Below are 24,774 nucleotides of genomic sequence, written 5' to 3'. Positions count from 1 at the left end.
AGTGCACTGAGATATAAAGAGACACAGAAATAGTTATTTTAAGAAAAATAAAATTATGTGTGCATTGATAAGATGCAGTAGGCAGTAGTATGAAGAGAGCAGTAGGCTATTCACGTCCATTGTGGCCACATCCATACATTTTTAAAACACTCACTCACGGTAAAACTATGTTTTGTCAAGTACTCATTATTCCTTAAAGTTATGAGCTTGTACACGATGTCTGTAGAACAAAAATATTTTTTTGCACATTATGCCCTGATGCACACCATCAGGCATGCTCAACCCATCTCCAAAATCTTAGGTCGATCTGACTAACGGTCAGCGAGATATGCCCGTTACAGACACAACTTGCTTTATAGATAGATGTTTTTGAGTCTAAAAAAACATTGAAAGACATCTGCACACAGAAACACACACTCTCTTACCAATGAGCTGGACCTGAGCCTCATAGTTTCCACTGATGACAGAGTCGGTACTCGGCGTTTGACACCAGTACAGCCCTGCGTCCAGCGACTTCACCTCTGCTATCTTAAGCTCCACCTTGTTGTCCTCAAGCCTCACCACCGAGATGTCGCCCGATGCAACGCGCTTGCTGAGCGATGAGTGGGAGTAGCTGTTGTCAAAGGTGGAGATTATCTTCAGCCGCACCCCACTTGTATCCCTGGACATCATCCACTCAAAATCCTGCAGGTTAAACAAATATTTTTGCAATTAACTTAGATGTTTTTTTTTTCATGTTTTCATCCACAGATGCAACAGAGAGTTGTTTACTTCTAAGCTATGATATGTATGAGTAAAAAAAACTACCTGCTCACGAGGTCCCGAATATTCATAGACATCACATCTGATGGAGACTGGCTGACCCTCCACCCGGATTAATGGACCAGGAGACACTTTCACCACTCGGGCTGAGCAGCAACCTTGACAAACAGAAAGAATATGAAATTTTAATAAATACAACATTTATAATTTATGATATTTAGTGTATTACACAAATTTATTCTGTATAATAAATATAATTATTATCAATTCCACAGCTTTCAGGAAAGGTCATCACAGATACCTTTTCACAATTTGACGATATCCAAAATCTAAGACCATATCTTGTCTCATGTCAACAATATAGATAAAATATAGGTTTAATCAATATCAAGGTTTGATCAATTGTTGTTTTTTTTTACTTTTTTTTTTTAAAGTAGTTCATGTGAGATGTGAGAAATTTCAAGATTTCCCTTTTCCCTATATCCAATCCAGTGATTCCAACTATTATCTGACTCCTACCGATATTGAGAATTGTAACTCTAATCTCAGCCTCCCTGAACTTTACTCAATTCACTGCAGGCTGAGTCAAATCATATCACTATGACTAACAGTGTCTACAAGCTGAATGTGCGGAATGAATAGGGCTTTATTGAGTCATATTAAATGATAGCTGATGGCACATTTGTTCTATTGGGAGAAAGAAACAAGTCCTGATGACTAACTAACAGCAGTGATGCTACATCCGCATCAGCCACAAACTGGAGGTTAAAGGATGAACATCTGACACACATGGATCAACCATGTTACAACATGAAAACAACACGCACATGCAGGGCTTGTTGTAACTTGAGTGAGTATCGATAATTGTGACGATAGTGCTGAAAAACTTGATTCTCTTAGTACAGGAGCATATTCTTATGGTGAGATTGTTAAGTCTGGCCCCTCCAAAAAGGCTGAAATCCACAGTGGCAAGTGTGGAGACACTAAGTAAGCGTGTTAGAACTCTCACTGACATTCCAGCTGAGTGAAGCATGTCACAACAAAACACTGTCTGACTGAGATGGTTTGCTCACTGACACTGTGCTTCCTGGTTCTGCAGGCATCATAATCTGACATACACTTCTCAGCTGAAAGTAAAGTGGGAGATGCTACATGCTAATGGGATTGGATGTAAAAATACTATGTATCACACTAACCCTGAACATTAGTATGCATCAGTATCGGCAAGTTATCATAAAAGGCTAATGCTGCATTCTATTTACATCGGAAGTCAGAACTGGAAGTGCAAGGTGGGAGAAGTACACGACTGCAGGACATCCCCACACATTTCGAGGCGTGGAGCAACCGCAATGCATGGCAGTGGAGACAGGCCACCAATAAATTTGTTGTGATAGACTATAACAAATGTAGACCTCTATCTGAAAGCCTTAAGAAAATATAAGACAAACGTGCTCTAGTGATATGTAGTGTTTTTTTCTGACTGACTTTAGTTACTTTTCATTGAGAGTAGTTGGTAACTTTGCCTCAATCTCCAAACAATAGACAATGAATGACAGCGCAAGAGAGAGCTGAGAATATGACGTCATCGTTTTTCTAAAGTAGCATATTCTCCTTCTCCACGGAGGCCAGCGTTTTGAGATTGTGTAAATTGTAATCGCAGAACATAAAGTGCAGGCAGACTAGTCCACTGCCCCTAGTCCCTGTCCCTGTCCACTGCAGCCACACACACAGGACATTGTTCAGTGCTTCTAAAATGGAAGTATGAAATACAGATGTTTGGTTAGTAAATTATTCAGTAAAAGAAGCACCTTGCAACATTGATTTAGCATTGATTTTCTGATGTTCGTAATTAATATTTTTGTTGATCTCTTTTTATTGCATTTATTGCAGTGATTTTTTGTAGGGCTGTAAAGTCAAAGTCGACTGGTCGACTAATTGGTCGACACGCTCTGGCTCGACCAAAATTGTGATTGGTCGACTAAATTATAATTTTTTTTTATGGTGAATTTCATTAGGAGGAAAGTACCACATGCTACTAGGGGTGTTTTACAGCACCCGTGCTTCACAGGTAACAGCCTGTCTTCAGAGAACACCCCCCTTGTTTTCCACTATTTTAGTTTAGTCCAGCCCAGTGAGTTGTTGTCGCTCCGTGGCTCATGAGGACAGTCAGACAGATTAGCGTTGTCATTAATTAGACGTGAATTTTGAGCTTTTTATGTTAGGCTACAGTCAGTCCTCCTGTCACATCCATGTCAAAGACATCAGCAGTGTGGCAGCATTTTTCATGTGGCAGCAAGTAGAACAAAGTGAAATGCAAACTTTGCAAGCAACAGTTTGCTTTTCACAGCACTACTACAAACATGACATATCATTTAAAAACGCTAAGCTAAGGTTTTGAGTATGAACATATCAAAATTATTAGCATATTTCAATGTTTTAGTCTAATAATCGTTGATTGGTTTTATAACTGCAGACGCACCCGCTCGCAACAGCTGCAGCGTCCCGCGGTCTATTTGTGTCTCAGCCACGAAGCTGCGCTGCGCTGTTCAGTCTCGCTCTGTATTCCTCAACACTTATTTTGCTGATATTACTAGTTATTGTCGGATATCACAGGCTATGGTATTGCACAGATGAACGTAATGCAAAACGCTGTCAGAGCCGTCAGACTCTGTTGAACTCCAGCCGCGGCTGCGGGTCCTTTCAAAATAAAAGAGCCGCACCCACAAAGTACCCCCCGTCAATTAGTCGATTTTTGGTCGAAATTTCAGGGCTTTAGTCGACCAAGAGTTTTTTGGTTGATTACAGCCCTACTGTTTTGAAACATCAGAGTCCAGAGTCATGGATGTGGAGGTAAACCCCTCTCTCAGCTGGTGGCCGACTGGCTCTGTGGAGCTCCAGGCCAGTTTCACACACATCTGATTAAAAAGAAATAAATGTCTGGGTGTATGCAGAATCTGTGTTAATAAAATAATCAAACTCTTCAAACTGCAGATGTGTGCTTCTTGTGAATGTGGCAGGTTTAAATGTTTACCGTTATCTGGCTCCAGTGGAGTTTTTAAAATATATTGATACATTTTCATACACAATATAGGATTATACAATATTGTTTAAATTGTGCTAAAATTATACTAAGAGGTCTGCCAGTTTTGTTTTCTGTCTCCATCTACTTGTCTGACTGTCACACAACTTTGCTGGCCCGCCTCTCTTCCTGAATCTGGGCACAATCCGCCCCTCCCCTACATCTTACTCAAATCGTGCAAGAGGAGCTTCTGATAAAGAATAAAAATAAAAGCTCTGTTATTTTGAGATGGTTTGGATTCAAACAGGCAGATGAGCAGCAGAATAATGTTTTCTGTAGAGAACGCCGAAAAACAGGTTCCAACTAAAGGTTTGAGCATGACTAATCTCTGCCACCATCTACAGCAGCGCCCCCAAAAACAAACCACCATACAAATGTATTTACTCCTTCTGTACCTTATGAAAGAACGAGTGAGATGTAGGGCAATATCACTAAAGCAGTGGCCTTCCATATCACCAAGGGCATGGTCCCAGTCGCTACCGTCACACAGGACGGCTTCATACAGCTGCTAAAAACCATTCAGCCCAGGTATCACACACTTACCCAGTCAAAATTACTTTGCATGAGAAGTACTGCCAAAAATGTATACTGATGTGAGAGAGAGCCTCGCCACTGGTGAAAGTATCAGGACCTGGCAGGACCAAGCAGGACCTGACTTGACTATGAAAATCCCAGCTACTTTCCCCAAGACCACACCGGGGAGCATATAGCTGAGGCCCTCCAGGATACCCTCACAAGCCGTAAGCTCGACCCAGCGGCACTGGTTGCTATAACAACTAACAACGCCATTAATGTTGTCAAAGTGGCGCAGCTGAACGGGTGGCTGAGGATGCAGTGTTTCGGACACAGACTTCGTCTGGCTATTGCTGAGTGCAATATTGAATAAACTTATTTGAAAGAAGAAAAGAAGTTCTCAGGCGTTATGTTGAGGAAAAAACCTTGTTTAAAGCAAGAACCACAAATAGCATTTCTATTTAATACATATGGTATTTTTTCATGTACATTTCTGTTAAGAAAGGTTCCCCTGTGACATTCAGTAGATGTGGCTTTGAGCCAGAGCTGTCAGTAGTTTTTGTCAGCATCACCCAGCCATAGCGTATACCAGAATTTGGTGGCATACGCACGTTTCATGAATCACACATGGGACTCAGCGTAAGGTGATAATCAAGCAAGGTGATATTTATACTGAATCTGCAGCAAAAAAATGATGAAAAAGAGGAATAATCACAGCAGATACAATAGGGCATCGCACCACTCTAAAAATAATGCATTACGTCCATTTAGTAACCATAGTATGAGGGTTCACCATCACACCGTCAACCAGAGATACACTGTAGCATTAATGTTATCAGGACATACATTTTCCTGTAAAAATAGCTGCCAAAAATAAGGCCTACAACTCACAACTGTCGTAGGACCATGTTTAATGTGTTGAGTCCAATTGACTGTATGCTAAAATATACACCAGCTCCCTGACTTCTAGTCAGTTGTTGCTCAGGGGAAACTAGGGCTTTTAAGATAACGTTGGGGATTATGATTCCCAATAAAGGTCGAAAACTAGGGGTGTCACGATCTCGACTGTAAATCGAATATTAATGGAACTGATGTCACGATCTCGACCTTCGAAAGCAAAGGTGGAATCGAGATTTTAACCACGCCCCCAGTGTGACGTCCTACAGCTGTGCCAGAGGGAAAAAAAACTGTGTTGTGGTTGTAGCCATTGTAGCACCACTACATGTTACCTCCTCCCATTAAGACAAAGCTGCTGCCAACCAATAGTAACCATGGCAACTGCTGATTTGGGCAACATATCAACCGAACTTGAACACCCTTCTGAAATATTAAACATTGCCCATGAGTTTTGTCACCAACGTTCAAGTTGGTGTCACAGGACAACACTGTTAACACAGGCAACTCTTGTGCTCAAAGCGGGCCGCCAGGCTTTACTTATAGATTTTTTTATACACCTCGGCTTTTTCTATACCGGGGAATGGTATGCTCCCCCAAATAATCAGCGCAGCGAACGCTTGTCCAGGTGCCGATTGAAACCCAAGTCACACTATCAAGTCCGTCATTATTACGGTTACATCATTCTTGTCAATAAAGATGTTATATTTAGGGATGCACCGATAATTCGGCGGTCGAAACACAGCTACAACACGGTGGAACAGCACCTGTTAAACGCTGGAAAGTTTCTGCCCAAAAGCGAAACTTGGCTGCGTGCAGCACAGATTATGAACTCCCTGTGACATTCACTTCACAGCAGAGAACATTCTCTCTCTTTGAGCAGTTAACAAAAGACATCAGCTCATCTGTTATAATGCATCTGTTATTCCCTTGATTGCAGCGTTAAAGCGTCTTCTTTCACAAAGATTAAGACCACGGAGTGAAAACGATGAAAAGTGCGCTCTGCTCTTCAGAGTCTGTCACCGGCGTTTTACTCAGATCTACTCGGATCACCTGCACTTCAACGTGACTGTACTCCATATTCGTCATAAAGATCATTATTCTTATGTGGGGATAAAACACGTAGAGAAATTATCCAGGCTGCTTTGGAAGAGGTCGCTTGGAGACGCAGGAGCGCAGAGCGAGGAACGGCACAGGAGAGGGAGAAGGGAACAGTGCAGGGGCGGTGCGCAGAAATAAAAGGGCCGTTTGTCTGCACCAGATGAGGCAGATGAGGGGGCACTACCACTAGGCCTGTCACGATAACAAATTTTGCTGGACGATAAATTGTCTCAGAAATTATTGCGATAATCGATAATATTGTTGTTCTGAGATCATTTTCATCTAATACAGTGATAATGGTATAATAATGCAGGTACACCTTTTCAAAGAAATAAACTTTTATTTTTAAGGAATATTTAACACTAGAACACATTAAATTAACAAACAAGCAAAAGCAATAAATAAAATGGGTTAGCTGCACTCTGCTGTGGTAGACTACACCAGGAGTCCCGCCTCCCCACACACCATGTGACTGACAAGTGACTGACATGAGGGGTCACTCATCGTTACGCTGGCTTTACACGGCAACGATCCCGGGTGAAACCGACACAATATTTTATCAGATGTGCCTTTATCGCGGCCAGAAAAATTATCGAGCTAATTTTAATTATCGTGCGATTAATTGATTTATTGAATATCGCGACAGGCCTAACTACCACTTTTATGTTTATGTTGCTTTATTTTACTTTTAAATGTAACCATTGCATGGCTTGTTTTAAGATTCACTGGCCGATTACTTAATTAATATTTAACTTAAGTGAAAAAAATGTATATTATTTATTTAATTTCAAGAGTGTTGAAGTATTGTTAATAAATGTCTTACAATAACACATAATAGTCATAATTAAATATTTCCAGTGAACTTTTAATTTAAATATTTATTTTTTTTTACAAAAAAACGCCGTCGCCCGCCAGTGGGCCCGAGAGATACCACCGGGCTTAGCCGGTTTTCTGGGGGAAACCCTGCATGTTTGTAGCATCAGACACGCAACCGTATTCTGTGGTGGAAAATCCTGTTTACACAGGTCATTGTTACGTTCAAATTGTTAATAAATAAAATAGAGAATAAGGTAAATTGCCAACAAATGGACATGATATCACTCATGACACCATGTAGACGAGATGGGAATTGTGTGGACTGTGATGGACTGGCAAGCTGTCCAGGGTGTACCCTGCCTATCGCAGGGCCTATATTTATATATCATAAATCTTAACTAAAAGGTTTGACAAATTCTGTTTATTTGTTCTCCCTCCCTTGTAGCTCCCTCAACCCATCTGTGGGTCCTTACCCAGTGATTGGGAAACACTGATCGACTAGTAGGCCAATTTTTACTCAAAATGACAAAGTATGAGACGTTAACTGACTTTATGCCAAAATGATATTATCATAAAAAAATATTTTTTCATCCAATTCTTGGTTTTATCCTTGGTTTTCGTCACCCAATTTAAATAGCAATTCTGTCTTTTAACACAGGATTTAACTTTGTCTGCAACAAATACATTTCCTCCTCAGGCCTCAAGGCAGAGAGCTGGAGCGGCTCCAGCTGTGGATAAAGTACTTCATAAATAAGGCCTGTGATTGTACGGTCTAGCGATACTCGAGCAAGTCCATCAATACTTGAGTTTTTGGCAGTTGGCCTGGTGCGATGTGGGAAAGGCTGCTGCTGACAGTGTGCTTTCTTTCCTGCTTTAGTAAGTCAATGTGAAAGGAATGGCACATAAAACCTGCTCTATGTTTCGGTGTCTATGTTTGCCATCTCTGTCAGGACCTGTCGATGGTTTAATACATCTCCGACGTCACATCACATGAGCCATAAAGACGCTCTGCGCCTGCTGCTGGTGACGGACTGCTGCTCTCCTTGGAGCCTGACACATATAATGTGTAACGCTCCCGAGCTGTTACACCAAAAGGAGCTATAAATTTTACAACATGGCAGTTGTTTTAACTCAAGCTGATATCACAAAGTCCGTCATTTGATTCAACTGTAACACTTTATAATCAGGGTACATTAATTAACAGTAAATGCTACACATTTAATAATGTCATTAAGGTCAATTAAGGTATTCATTTATATATTATTAAAGTGTTTATAATACTACTGGTAAATAGTTAACTATTATAATTGTTAATGGAAGTACTAAATAAGCCCTACTTCACTATAACTCAGCATTTATCAACCATTGTTAACCTTTATCAATGCTGCTTGTGACACTTAAATATACTAAACATTTGTGATATTTCCCCAGTTTACAATAAGGGTCACAAGGATTATTAAAGCTCACATAGAGTGGTCCTGTTGCACATATGTTCGTTATGGAGGTCTACTTACATACATTAACTTGTTTTTAATGGTCCAAACCTTCTTAGTCGCTGTAAACGAGCCGATTGAAATCTGTCTTTTCTGACGCTGTGCTCAGCCGCGATATTTCAGACATAAATCTCACCCCATCTCAAGTGTGTTGTAATTGGCCAGCCAGCTTAGAGCCTTCCCAACTGTCTTGTGATTGGCCAATACCTGGAAGTGGCATATTCAGCACACCCACTCTCAGAAGCGCAGCTCCCCCTTCTGGAACGGTGGATGCACTGCTACTTATTATCAAAACATTGTTTTAACAATATTTAAAAATAGCTTCTTCACGACTCCCCGCCGCAGTCCCTTTGATGACCTTTGACCCGGAGTCTGACCCAGAGTCAGAAGACACTGTCGCTCATGAAACACCTCCACAACGGACGTTATTCTTCTTCTGCGGTTCAATGTACGCAACCGGATGTTCCCTGACTTGAACCCAGACCAGGAGGATCTGCTGTTCAGGAGAACCGCTGTTTACGTAACCAGAAGGGGTTTTTTCAGAGATCTCACTGGTCCTGCTGGATCTCACGTGACAACAAGCAGTCGGGACGAGGAAACAGAGTTGCAGTTTAACACGCTTCTCTGTGCTTCCACTAGTTCAGTCGCCCCTATTAGGGGTGGGAAAAATAATCGATTCTTCGATGCATCGCGATTCTCTCTAGAACGATTCTGAATCGATGCGGATAAGTTAATAATCGGAATTAAAAAAATAAAAAAGAATTTACTTCGCCTGCTGCAACATTCTGTTCGCTTCGCATGTGCAGAGCCAGGGTTTCCCCCAGTGTACTATAAGCCTAGCGGGCCGCCAGGCTTTGCGTTGCTTGTTTACTTATTTAAAATAGATTTTTTTATACACCTCCGCTTTTTCTATACTGGGGAACAAGAGCGCACGTTCCCCCATGAAATCCGCACTGCGCGTGCTTGTCCAGGTGCCGATTGAAACCCAAGTCACACTATAAAGTGCGTCATTATTATAGTTACATCGTTCTTGTCAATAAAGATATTATATTTAGGGATGCACCGATAATTCGGCAGTCGAAACAGAGAGAGTTCACGGTGTACAGAGCCTGCTAAACGCTGGAAAGTCTCTGCGCAAAAGTGAAACTGCGTGCGGCACAGATTATCAACTCCCCACGACCCGCGACATTCACTTCACAGCAGAGAACATTCTCTCTCTTTGAGCAGTTAACAAAAGACATCAGCTCATCTGATGCATCTGTTATTCCCGTAATTGCAGCATTAAAGCGTCTTTTTTCACAAAGATTAAGACCACGGAGTGAAAACGATGAAAAGTGCGCTCTGCTCTTCAGAGTCTGTACCACTCAGTTTCACTCAGATCACCTGCACTTCATCACGACTGTACTCCATCCTCATCATAAAGATCATTATTTTTATGTGGGGATAAAACACCTAGAGAAATGATCCAGTCTGCTTTAGATCAAATCAAAATCAAATGAGCGATTGGAGACGCAGGAGCGACGAACGGCGCAGGAGAGAGAGAAGAGAACAGCGCAGGGGCGGTGCGCAGAAATAAAAGGGCTGTCTGCACCAGATGAGGCAGAAGAGGGGGCACTACCACATTTATATTATCTTTAATATAAATATATTTATTATTATTGTTGCATCGAGATGGATCGATAATCGGTTTAGAATCGAATCGTTGACCTCTGAATCGTAATCGAATCGACTCGTGAGGTGCCAAGAGAGTCCCACCCCTACCCCCTATAGATAAAGATTATGCTATATATAAAGATAAAGCTATATATGAACATAGATTGAGGATTAACACAGAGTCTGCTTCTAGGGCTCCATATATTAGACAGTCACGGAGAAACAGGAGAGGAGTCATTCATAATAACCTCATTAAAATAAACATGAGGACATTCTCCGAGCCGAGAACGAACAGTTTTAAGTGTGGTTTGTTAAATATTCGTTCTCTCCGCTCAAAAGCATTGCTTGTGGATGAATTGATAAACGAACAGGATTTTGACTTGCTCTGCTTAACAGAAACATGGCTTCAAGTTAATGATTATGTATCTATAAACGAAGCAAAGCCCCCTTCCCACACCAATGTCCATACCCCTAGAGGGAATGGCAGAGGTGGAGGGGTCGCAGCAATATTTGACTGTATACTTTCGCTCACCGCTCGACCCTCGGGTACTTATGAATCATTTGAGCACCTTACTCCAAGTCTGTTAGACTCAAGTATTAAACAGAATAACAGACTCCAGTTTATTGTTGTATACCGACCACCGAACTCCTACTCTGAATTTTTACGTGAATTTGCAGATTTTTTATCTGAATTTGTTCTCTGTTCAGATAAAATCATCATAGTAGGTGATTTTAATATTCACGTAGATGTAGCCAATTATAGTCTTGGCTCATCTTTTAAAGTTCTGTTTGACTCAATTGGCTTCAAGCAGCAGGTTAACAAACCAACACATCGTCATAGACACACACTTGACCTTATCTTAACATATGGTATTGACATACATAACTTTGTGGTATTTAATGAGAATCCTTTGATATCGGACCACTGTCTGATCTCATTTGAAGTTGTACTTACTAATGGTACAGACCCTAAACAGCAGCATTATTACAGTCGCTGTTTATCTGAGAGTTCAGTTGAAAAATTCACTGAACAGCTCTCGTCTGCCCTAAAGCCATGTTTTATCACAGAGGAAGACTATAGAAACATCTCTCCCACGGAACTTAATGGAATAGTGGACAACACAAATTTAACCCTGCAAACAGTTCTAAACACTGTTGCTCCTCTTAAGAGAAAGGTTATCACCCGGGATAAGTCTGCCCCGTGGTACACAGCCCAAACTCGAGCGTTAAAGCTCAGGACACGGAAGTTAGAAAGAATGTGGCGTTCCACACATAATGACAGTCACTATGTCTTGTGGAAGAACAGTTTTGATATATATAAAAAAGCTCTTAGACATGCAAGAACTTCTTATTACTCAGAGTTAATAGAGAAAAATAAGAGCAACCCCAGGTTCCTCTTCAGCACTGTAGCCAGGCTGACGGAGAGCCATGATACAACGAATCCATCGATCCCTCGATCGCTGAGTAGTAATGACTTTATAACATTTTTCAACGATAAGATAGAAACGATCAGAGATAGAATTAACAACCAGTTTAGTACAGCTAGCCTAGACTTAATCGCGGCTCCAGGTATACACGTACTAAATAATTTTACTCCTATAAGCCTCCGGGAGCTGACCTCACTGGTCTCCTCCTCTAGACTTACTACATGTCAGCTGGACCCTATACCAGCTAGACTCCTTAGCGAGGCTCTACCACAAGTTGGTAATATCTTACTAGATCAAATAAATATGTCTTTACTGAGCGGCTGCGTCCCAAAGGCCTTTAAGATGGCAGTAATTAAGCCATTATTTAAAAAGCCTTCTCTCGACAGTAGCATTCTGAGTAACTATAGACCGATCTCAAACCTCCCTTTTATTTCAAAGATTTTAGAAAAAGCTGTAGCCACCCAGTTGTGTGATCACCTGTGTAGCAATAATGTATTTGAAAAGTTCCAGTCTGGGTTTAGAACCCACCATAGAACCCACCATAGAGACTGCACTACTTAGAGTAAAAGATGATATTCTTATGGCCTCTGAAAAAGGACTGGCTTCTATACTGGTCCTGCTGGATCTCAGTGCAGCATTTGATACGATAGATCATGAGATCCTGCTTCATAGACTAGAACAAGATGTTGGGATTAAAGGATCGGCACTTGTCTGGTTCAAGTCCTATTTATCGGACATATTTCAGTTTGTTAGTGTAAAGGAGGAATCCTCCATATTCACTAAGGTTAACTACGGAGTTCATCAGGGTTCCGTGCTCGGCCCTATTCTTTTTACCCTGTACATGCTGCCATTAGGCAACATAACATAGTCGAAACAGATCGAGTTCACTGTGGAACAGCACCTGTTAAACGCTGGAAAGTCTCCAAACCAGTATGCGCAGAGAGAGAGAGAGCGAGCGAGAGAGATCTGCACTGTTGGTCATAAGTTCATTTACTTATTTTTGTGTAGGTAATATGTTGTGAAATATGTTTAAACTTAAATAAACTACATCTACAAGTAGTTTTGTCTGGTTGTATTAGTTTGTCCTGTTATTGACGTCATGCTGTCATCACCTGACAGTCTGGCTGATTTAAAGCCCCCAGATGCAGCGGATGCGCGCGTCATTGATATCATGCGCAAATACAGATATTCACTTATTTGTGTTTTTTCAAAAGTAATTTTGGAGTAATTTTGACAGCCCTTAACAGCCTCATGCAAATCTCAATGCATGGCCCTTCTCATGATGACTACAACCCACTAAATGCAGTCACTAAATGGTGGAGTAGTGGCATTAGGTCCGGTAGGCCACAGTTCTGTGACTGAGTGTGTTGGTTGTCATCTACAACACAACAAATCTAGTCTGGAAATAAATATATTATTTATTATCAACATAATGTATTGTGTTTTTATTATATTATCAGTAAGTAACAACTCAAAATGTAAAAAAAGATTTTCGGGACGATTCAGGACGGTTCAAAATGTTTTTCGGGACGTTTCCGGGACGGTGGTGAAAAAAGTTAGTTTTAATCCCTGTTATGCACGACGACACCCAGCTATATGTATCCGTGTGGCCGGACAATCCAAACCCTTCAATTAAACTCCAGGATTGTCTCATAGACATACAGACGTGGATGACTCGGAACTTTCTGATGCTTAACACAGAAAAAACTGAGGTCATGGTCCTCGGGCCAAAAAGATATAAGAGCACCACTTTTAAGTGGAGCTCTAAACCTAGGCAGTAACACTTCAGTCCCTTGCACTACAGTAAAGAACCTAGGAGTCCTGTTTGACCAGGATTTATCACTGGATGAACACATTAAGCATAATATGCTTAATATATTATATGTAGAACAGCCTTCTTCCACCTTCGCAACATCAAGACAATTAGACATATTATATCGCGACAAGGCTCTGAGAAACTAATCCACGCCTTTATAACCTCTAGGGTGGATTACTGTAACTCCTTACTGTCTGGATGTCCTAGTAAGTCCTTGAGAAGCCTTCAACTTGTCCAGAATGCAGCAGCACGAATACTGACTGGAACCAGACGACGTGATCATATAACTCCTGTCTTGGCTTCTCTTCACTGGCTCCCAGTGAAAAGTAGAATCGATTTTAAAATAGTTCTACTTACATACAAGGCCCTGAATAATCAGGCACCTTCTTATATTTGTGACTTAATCACTTTATATCAACCGAATAGACCGCTGCGCTCCCTGAACTCAGGTCTACTGGTTATTCCTAAAATAAATAGAAGTAGAATCAGTGGTAGAACATTTAGCTACCAGGCTCCTCTCCTGTGGAACCAACTTCCGCTTTCAGTCAGACAGTCTGACTCGGTCTCCGCCTTTAAGGTGAGACTGAAAACCTACCTCTTTAACTTAGCCTATAGTCGAAGCTAGATCAGGTATGTCCTGATTAGAATAGTCCATCTTATGCTGCCATAGGCTTAGACTGCTGGGGGAATTTCCCATCATGCACTTAGAATGAGCACACAGACTTTGCACGAGCCGCACTTTCTCTACCCTGTCCTCGATTTTTCAACCCTCTACACTTACCTGATGTCCCTCCATGAGATGTAGCACATAAATCCACATGTAGCACATCTCTAACTGATTTTTAATCTCTTACAGTTCTGCTGACACCAGTGAACGACATGAGGTCAGGACAGGAAAGAGGACTCCGTCATCTTCAAGTCTCTGATCACAACAGCCTTCACTACAGGCTGTGACAAACCCAGTGATCCAGATGGATCCTGGCATTTAAAGACTTTTTACCTTTTATTCTTTGTCATTGTGTATTGTATGTTTTGGGTAACATCTACTGCACGTCTGTCTGTCCAGGGAGTGGATCCCTCACCTGTGGTTCTCCCTAAGGTTTCTACCCTTTTCCCTGGTAGTTTTTCCTTACCCTGGTCGAAGGTCTAAGGACAGAGGATGTTACCAACCCTGTGAAGTCCCGTGAGACAAACTATGTTTTGTAAACTGTGGGCTATACAAATAAAGATTGATTGATTGATTGACTGAGCCCGAGATTAGACTAAAACACAGCGTTCTCAGCAGTGGCTGAACTGTTTGTTTCGAAATTTCAGGGCTTCGTAAACAAGGTAATGACGCAGATACACACTAAACAACAGCGTTAATTGGAACTTCCGGTCTAGGTCCGCTTTAAGTAATGCTGAATTAAAGTAATGTCATTTAAGAGAAACTTACACTTGAGGACAAAACGATTAACCCCCCTATGAAAATGTAATTGTTTTAAAGGTATTAAAGGTGTTGTTAAATAGTGCAAATCTTTTTTAACTCAGCTTTCTCAAACAAGGTTAAACCTAGTTTTAATGTGGATGCTTCCATTATTTGACTTTTTATACAGACATTAAATTTAGGGATGCACCGATTGGCATTTTTGGGGCCGATTCCGATTTTTCAAGAAGTTTGACCTGCCGATACCGATTTCAATTTTTTTTAAACCACTTTACAGCATACTGAAATATATATATTTTTGCATATTTTCTTTATTTTAACATAGAAATACAATCAGTTCACATTGTCACAATATCCAACTAAAAATACAAAAACGAATCACTACCTGTATGTGTAGTTTATTGAAGTTTAAACATATTTCACAACATATTACCTACACACAAATAAGTAAATGAACTAATGACCAAGAGCTCAGAGCGCACTCTCTCTCTCTCTGTTTCTTTTGCTCGCTCTCTCTCTCTCTCTCCCGCCCCGTGCCAACAATGCCTCTCTCTCTCTGCGCACACAGGTTTAAATGACAAACAAACAAATGCTGAGTGCTGATCAAAATTTTTGTGCAAGTGATTTAAGGTCCTGATTCTTGTCCCAAATATGACAGGCTTCATTCAGTGATTGAAACAAATAAATAAACATTAATGAAACGTTTACATGCAGAGCGCTCACTTGCAAAGCAGACAGCTGCACCGCTGCACGGATGTTGTGTAATCAAATACACCGGTATGGTGGTATATTAAAAATTCATATCATAACGGAAAAAAACAGGATTAGGTGTGAACCGGTATACAGCCCAGCCCTACACTCTACTACATGTGCGTGTAGTCACGTGCACGTGTGTTGCTGATGCTGCGCGATGCGGGTGCATTTTGATCGGCTTATTAAAATCGGTATATTCTGACTGATCGGCCGGTCACCGATTTCGGCAGATCACGTGAAAATCGGCCGATTCCGATCACTGGCCGATTAATCGGTGCATCCCTAATTAAATTATTCCACAAAGAACTAACCTTTTTATTTAGCCATAGTACAAACTACTGTTGTGCAATGATGTGCTTAACTTTGTAATGCTCAAAACTTTTAAAATCAAGTTAAAACTGAGGGTTATCTCCCAATTTACACACAGTATAAGGGTAATTAAGGGTTTGAGTCACTTGAGAAAGCATCATGCCAAAAACAAAAGAAATGAGTTTAGACTTGAGAAAAACATTGTTGATGCTCACAAATCAGGAGAAGGATATACAAAGTTATCACAGCGTTTCCAAGTGTCAAGAACTGGAATGAGAAGCATCATCAAGAAATTCAAAGACAGCCACATGATAGAGAACAAGGCTGGCAGGAGGTAGGAAGCAGAAGATTTCAAAGACTCTGGAAAGAAAACTGGTGAGAGATGTGTTTGAAGAGCCCAGAACAACTGCCAAGACACTAGTGAATGACTCTTCTTCCCTGATGCCCCCAGTACTGGGGGTAGCGACAAACACATCATAAAGCCATGTCTAACTGTAATTAACACAGACATGCTGCATACCTACAGAAAGGTCAGAAAGGCAGATAAAAGATCATAAAAAAACATTCATATGTTTACGAAACACAGTTAAAACACAGGTGGATCAAACCTTCAGGAGCAGAAAACAGTTACAGCGCACACATTGAAAAGCGGCACCGGAGCATCAGCGTTACAGCGGCCAATCGTCATTAGATTATTTTGATGACGAGCCGTTGTAGGCTAAACACGGGAGCTAAGTGATGACGCGCACACGAACGAATGTAGCTCTCTGTGGCTTTACGATTCTTTTATTATACAGCGCTGCACAGTAGACTCCATAAGGTTCTCATTGAACTCGTGCTAATAACAAAAAAAGGAAATAATACACAACACTGAAATACGCATTGATGCGGTCAACAAAAGATTTCGCTCCACCGTGCTCACCCAATGTCATGACTGACAACCAGCAACCGGTGAACTGGGGACAGCAATCCTTTATCGCCACATACTCCCGGTAGTGACACACCCATCACCAATGTACCAATCCCAAGTGCGCACCAATTCCAGCATCAATCGACACAGAATGAACATACAAAACTTACATGTATGGCTCCTACAAGCGTGATTATATAAACAAAAATATGTGTCAGCTGGACAGCGGAGAATCCAGAACTACACTTTTCAGCATGCTTTGGGGACAAATCCCGGTCTGATTGATCATTACTGAGCGACATTAGATCATTCTGAATAGAGAAGGGCGAATGTCCGCACAAATGCGTCACACGCATTTGGAGACCAGGCCCGATTCCATTGGTTGAGAGGTTAAAAAGAGCTGTCAATCACCCAAATTGGCCAATGTAAGCCAGAGTTATGGTGCTGCGTAACTGAACATGCTGCAGAGTCAGAGTTGTCATTACACTCCACACAGGGAGCATCGATTTACAGCCAGTTTTTTCAGAGGGGGGGTTAATAATTTCATCCTCGGGTGTTTATTCAAGTTTACAGACACAGAAACCAGAGAAACTCACTTTAAGTTTTCATTAACTGCCAGTTAACAGTTATAACTGACATTAATAGTAGCTTGAAATAATTATGACTTAATAACTTCATTTATCTGAATTTCATTGATAAACAATAAGTAAACTGTTTATAACAGTATTAATAATGTTAATTAGTGGTACTGCAGCAATCCCACTATATTACATGGATCCTTCTTGTAAAATGTTCTTTTCAACTAAATCTATCTATTCAACTAAAAAACATCTAACATGAAGCATCTGAGACTCCCAGATACTGGTGCAAGTTTCTTCAGGTCTACATTAAAAACACAACATTAAAGGTGCCATATGTAAGAATGTGGCCAAAAACAGTTTCTACATTCAAATTCAAAATAACAAGGTCTTTTAGGTTTAGTTTTCTGATGTAACTGGCAACCTGTGGTTGCTCGGCAGCTGAGACTCTACTGACTGCAATGATTGGTAGACGGCGGTAGGTGGCGCCAGATGTCAAAACATGATTTCAAAACATAAACATGATTTGCAGTCTGTAAAATGTTTTTGTAATGCAAATATTTTGGCTGTACTGTTGTTGTTGGTGAGTTCAGTTTGTTATATGAACATTATTCCTGAGTCTCTGTGACATATTAGGAGGATTTTATGGCCAGTTGCTTTAGATTTATGACATAATGCACCTTTAATTGGTATTAAGTAGATTATCTAACCTGAGCTAAGAAGAACTATTCTTTCTTTGCGTTCTATCACAAATTGACTGTAACATACCAGTACAGTAAACTTGCATTGTAGCTAAAGAGTGATGGGGCCATTTGTCACTGCATATGAAAGTGTTGCTTGGCCAGCGGCTAAGGTATACAATGTCTTTAAACTCAATTTACAGAGACAAATACTGCACAGCCAATGGAGAGACAGAGAGAGTGAGAGAGAGAGAGAGAGAGAGAGAGAGAGAGAGAGAGAGAGAGAAAGAAGAGACTGTGATCACCAGCTGAAGCGAAAAAAACAGACATTCTACATCCAAGATCCTTTACTGTATTTGTCATTGTTTGTGTATACATTTACGTACACACAAGAGAATGCGATGTCGTTCTCAACCAAATGCTGCATTGTAAAAATACAAACTATAATTAAAAAACACTGTACATCAATAAATAAAAAATAGAAATACAATAAAATATATTAGAATAAATTAACAATAGAAAAGAATGTTAACAATAGAAAAGAATAAGTTAACAATATCAAATAACTATGGGCGGGGACCATGTGCTTTTGCCACAATTCAATTGGGGATGCACAATATGATCGGTATCACGTCAGTATGCTGTATTCACTACAGATGAGACTAAATGACCTATACAGTTGGGCGCTGGAAAAAATGTGTATATATATATATGTACACACATTATAATTTGTTCAATTAACGGCCCGAACACTCCCGATATTCAATAGCAGGGGGCAACAGTAGGTAAGTGATAGAGCGAGTTGTCTTTCAACTTGAAGGTTGTAGGTCTGATTCCCGGCCCACTCATCTACAGGCCAGTGTGTCTTTGGGCAAGACACTTAACCCCCACGTTGCTCTGGACAGCTGTACTGGCAGCATTTGAATGAGTATGAAAGATGACGACCACATATTCTAGACGTGCTGTATGAAAATGTCAGTGAATGGGTGAATGGCAAAACTGCAGCTCTGTAAAGCAGCTCTGAGTGGTCATCAAGACTAGAAAAGCGCTATATAAATACAGACCATTTACCATTATGGATAATTTCCCTCCATATGGTAAATAGTCTGTATTTATATAGTGCTTTTCTGGTCTCAATGAGCATCTAAAGCTGCTTTCCACTACAGTTTCACTAGGGATGCACCGATCCACTTTTTTTCACTTCCGATCCGATACCTGAATTTGAATTTGGATATCTGCCGGTACCGAAACTATTCTTCTAATAATAATAATAATAATAATAATAATAATAATAGTAATAATAATAATGAATACACTCCTTTGTACAGGAAAGTATGATATTTACGACTTCACAGCGACTTAACAGACCCCTGGCAATTTTTTAAAATGTTTTAAAAACAGTGGACTTTCTGTCATAAACTACTAAGAGAACGCACAATCCTGACGCACAAGTGAGATCCATCTAACTTAATATACTGAGGGCAGAGACACACTCACTCACTCCAAAAACAATGGTAGAAAAAAAATACAGTTTCAGGTCCTAAAACACCGTCTCCGTGTGGACAGCCCCTTAATTATTGATGTAATTATTTGGCATTTTTTCCAACGGACATTTTGGCCGGTGACATTTTTTTTGGGGTCCTAAATACAGAACATTCTCTCCTGGTTTGCCGTTTCAGTCAACAATTTTCATTTCTGTGCATCCCGAAGTTTAACCCACTCACAACCCTTCACTCCACTGGCAGTTGAAGGTCTTTGAAACAGGTGAAGCTAATTTCAGGCCCAGTTATTTATACATAAATTCTTCCACAAATTGAAATTGCAAATGAACACCTAGAACAAGGAAATGCTATAATTATGTAAAACTGAAATGCTATAATATTGTTTTTATTTACAGTGTATATGTACAAATGAAAATGGACTATATTGCCAAGCAAATAACACGCAACGACCAACGATTTACAAACTTCGACACAGGCACAAAAGGTTTCGCTGTCGTATGTTTCTGCAACACTGTCAACAGGAATACGAAAATTACCTCCAAGTAAGGCACTTAACTAAAATTCACACGACAGGCTTATTCTAAGGGTATGAAAACCTAACTATTTTCATTTTAAAGCAATTATACACTACTACATACTTATGGGTTGCATATTCAATTCCTGCCAACAAAACATCTTAAATAACACACACTTTACCTTTAAGAGGGCTAACTTAGTGTTTATTTTCAGTTATAGAACTAAGAAATCCAACATGTAGAGAGGTCATGTCTATGAACAAGTATAAAACAAAAAATGTGTTTTATCATTAAGAAATAAATTAGTATTTATGAAGATGTTAGACTCTATTTTAAATGAAATAAATCAATAAATGTGTAATAAATAATCCCAAATTAGTCTAAGTATGTTATAGTAAAGGTGCTTTTATATTCTTACCATCTGCTCTGATGTTAAAACTGTTCAGGTTAAGTGTTATATATGAAAGCCAAGGTCAATGTATTATTAGTCCTCAACCTAAAAAACAGACGTGTACAGGATTACTCATCTTTTAACATATTGATATGGATTTAAAAGTTCTACCTGTTGGTATGTTCCGAGTAAATCTTTATTTTAGTTTTCAGCTTTCATTGAATTAAGGCAGAAACATTGACATGACATTTTTTCGGTTTTTAAAAGCAAAGGTTGTCCATCAACAGGTGCAATTAAATTACTGTTAAAACACACCGTGATCTGCAGTATAGAGCTCCAAATGCCACGTCACCGAGTTTGGTCAGAGCACCATCATGGCAATCAAGGATGCAAAAGTCAATGTTCACTGCACAATTAAAATCATCAGCCGAACAATATATCATAAAACCTGACGGACTAAACATATATGTATATCTGACACTTATAACATACTTAGAATGCCCAAGGTGTGCTTTTTACTAGATTGTAAACAGAGAGGGAATTATTCCAGACCTGCAGTATCTTGATATCTTCAACTTCTGGATTAACCTTCCTTCACCTTACTCAGTCACTGAAAGTTTACAAGAGCCATAAGGGAAACAAATGGACACAATCTGGCTTTGTGACTTTACCGGCGGATAGTGCTGTAAGCATGTAAAAAACTAAAAAAAAAATTCTGCACAGACAATCTCTTATACAGTCTAAGAGTGAGTCTGCACTAAAACGTTATCACAGCTAGGGCTGCAACAACGAATCGATAAAATCGATAAAAATTGATTACTAAAAGCGTTGGCAACGAATTTAATTATCGATTCGTTGAGTCGCGCTATTAATACGTCACTCCTAGGCGCGGAACTGTTTACAGATGCCGACTGTTTCATGCCGGTTGATGCACGCCCACAGCGAGCCTTGTGTGCGAGCGAATAGTCGAGCAAATAAGCCGTGCGGGAAAGTTTTAGAGTGAGCGACAACTTATATTTTAGACTTGAAACATGGCGGAGGCGGAGAAAACCGTTCCGCCGAAATCTTCTAAAATTTGGGAACACTTTACCATTCATGAACCTAAAAAGTGTGTTAGCTGCAATCTTTGCAAGAGCGAAAGGCACGGGAGAACCACGGTGATTAACCAGCACCTAAAAAGAAAACATGTCGGAGTCCTCCGTGACAAGGGAGTAAGGAAGTAAGGACATGTAGCATTAGTCTCTCATGTTTCTCGTTTAGTGGGTTAATTTATTCATTATTCAGCTTTACAAACATGAACGGGGGGGTGTGTGTGTGTGTGTGTGTGTGTGTGTGTGTAAGCACTTACAGCTTAGGCTGTCAGACAGGGTCAAAATCAACATATTAAATATACTTAAATTAGTATAAAAAAAATACAGGTTTACTTTAACCTGTAAATGTATGTATATCATACATTGTATGTTTTTTTGTGTTATTCTAGTAAGTTTTGATTTTTTTTTTATCATTTAATATTACTTTTGATAGCTCAGAGACGTTGGAGCAAAAACCAGTTGATTTTACACTTTAGTCTGCACTGTGAATTTGAAATGTTCCGTATTTGAATAAAGATGTGGCAATTACAAAGTTTTCTTTTTTTTTAACCGATTCATCGAAAAAATCATCGACCAATTAATCGATTATTAAAATAATCGTTAGTTGCAGCCCTAAGCACAGCAATTATTGACATTACACTGCTCGTTGCTCAAGCCCAATTTATACTCCTGCGTAAGTGCTCTACGTAGGTTACGCAAAGCCTCTGCGTCGTCACAGACCGCACAAAATATTTTTAAGTGTCCGTCACTCCGTCAAGGGACAACGGAGACGGCAAGGGCTGAGATTGGTCCTCAGGACAGGCTGAGCTAACGCTGCTCTGTGCCGGCTCACAGTGCGCACCGAGCGTCCACAGAGGTGGAGCTGATCACCGCCGACAACTTCGCAGCCAAAATAAAAAAACCTCATATCTTAATACACACAGCACATGTTTAGACTCTAAATGGCTAATTTCTCGCCTCAAATGATCTTAAAACTGCGTTCCGTGACACAGAAAAGTGAGAAACGGCTACAGCAACAACAACAACAATCTTTCTCTCTCGGACGCCATTGCTCACTGTAGCCAAAAGCACAACAACCTTGCGTAGCGACCCCTACTGATCGGGCGGGAAATTGCAGTGCGTATCCGTCACCACGACAGAGAAATATGAAGGCTCGAGGGGTCTCCATGGTTATGCAGTCTGATAACACATTACGTAGTTGGAGAAGTATAATGTGGCCTTAATGCTTACATTATGCTAACGTGACACGTATCCTTCCAGTGACAACAGCACTATCTTTAGCTATGTTAATAATTGCTGTGAGCACTTTCCATGGTAGATCTGTGGGTATCTGGTAAAATGCTCTCATGTTCACTCGTCTCTGACTGTTTTGGCACAACATGTATCCACAATCTGATTTATGCCATGTCAGTGGAACAGTTTAGTTCCGCTTGGTACGGTACATATGGTGCAGTTTGGTACATATTTTTGTTGCGTTTCCATTCATTTCCAATCATTCCATTCTTTGGCAGCCGATTCCTTGGGGTACCAGAGTAAAATGTATGGTATGGTCAGGGTGAAGCTAGACCGATTCCACCCACAACAGGCAGCTGATTGGGTGACAGAAAAACACCACTCCCTTGTGATCGGTGTAAATATCCCATGGAAGTCGAGGAGAATGCCCACACTCTATTCTCAAAGCTTGATGTCTTGTTGAGACAAACCACCACAAACGGAGCAAAAAAAAATTAAAAATAGCTCCTGGATGTCCTCCATTGTTGTGTCATATTTTATGTCATCATTCCGCACTGTAACAAACCGAACCGTACGGTGATGGAAACACAGCATTCTTTGCATGAGGTCAGCTACTGGAGCTCCATATTAGATAAATGTGGAGAGTATGATCTATAACAACCTGCACTGACCAGTACGGACAGAACTAGTGGTATATTATAACAATATCAAACCAGCTGTCATGTGTGGGTTGATGAAGGAAGTGAAAGTGAAATCTAAATGAACCACAAGTCTTGGAATGTCTGTGACAAGCTGAGTCCATGTTGACGAGGCAATTTGTACTGGGGCACTTTTGCTTCTACAGCGACAGAACACACAACACCACAGGGAAGCTGGCGACATTTGATCATCTTACACTGCACTAATTTAAGCCAAGTCCCCCCTCTCTCTCTATGTCTCTCACCCTGAAGAGACAGAGCCACTGATATGCTCGCAAACATAAGGCAACTTCAGCACTGGTAAACCTTGTTTTACCTTGTTTGTCTCTGAAGTAGAATGCCATGTCTAATAACTGACTGGGCACTCTATGGTATAGATACAAAGCATATCATGACCATAATCATGATGGCTAGCCCGGGGTGGCTTTTTGTGTGTCCCAGTCAAAGCAGGTCACCTTATGCTGGTTGACTGAATTTGAAAGAAGGCAGATGGTAGGCAGCATATCAAACTCACTTTCCCCTTCTCTCTCACACACTGACCTAATAAAGCACTATCCCTAACCTTAACCATGACCAGTGCTTAATCCTAACCTTAACCAAACCTCAATTCAAATCTGAGCACTAAACTTACCCAGTTCTTCAGAAATGTAGAAATGATGCCTCATTAGGACCAGGTTTTCACTACTAGCCTTGACAAGGTCAGTGATTGTGGCAGAAAAGGTCCTAAAGAGGTAACACTCACACTATGAAGTCTTCATCGTGACCTCATGTGGCACCGGTGCTTTAATTGCAGTTAATGAGACAAATCACATAAATGTCATCTATATGGAGCCAGTCGTGTCTAAACATTGGCGGTTCATTTAAATGGAAAATAGGTTCGGCTCACTCCACAGGGGAGACTCCAGTGACGAACCCCATCTAGATACATGGCATTTATAGCCTTGTCACACGGCGTGATTCAATACACCAATGACATTTTTCCACTTAAAATACACGTCTTTCTGTGGTTGCACTGTCGAACTACGTCCATCAAAATGCCCAAAGGAATATAGCAGAGCGAACCACGAGAGAAAGTTCGAAATTAATTGGAATGAAATGCTGCTTCATGTGTTTCATGTAAGCCGATCTGGTAAT

At 40.5% G+C, this 24,774-nt stretch overlaps 1 protein-coding gene across 1 annotated transcript in view; it reads right to left on the bottom strand.

Annotated features, from left to right (window-relative positions):
- The window catches only part of ptgfrnb (prostaglandin F2 receptor inhibitor b), a gene marked incomplete at both ends in the record, with an annotated part of 92,095 nt that extends 68,111 nt beyond the window's left edge, over window positions 1-23,984 (bottom strand). The window contains 3 exons of the mRNA XM_083896473.1: window positions 426-684; window positions 808-920; window positions 23,957-23,984. Coding sequence (XP_083752599.1) covers window positions 426-684; window positions 808-920; window positions 23,957-23,984 — 400 coding nt within the window. The remainder of the gene's footprint in view (window positions 1-425; window positions 685-807; window positions 921-23,956) is intronic.
- Window positions 23,985-24,774: the final 790 nt, after the last annotated feature.

The sequence above is a fragment of the Microchirus variegatus genome, assembly GCF_963457635.1.
Source record: "Microchirus variegatus genome assembly, chromosome: 1".
NCBI lineage: Eukaryota > Metazoa > Chordata > Actinopteri > Pleuronectiformes > Soleidae > Microchirus > Microchirus variegatus.
Note: the sequence above shows the minus strand (reverse complement) of the source record. Positions and strands in the feature narration are given on the sequence as shown.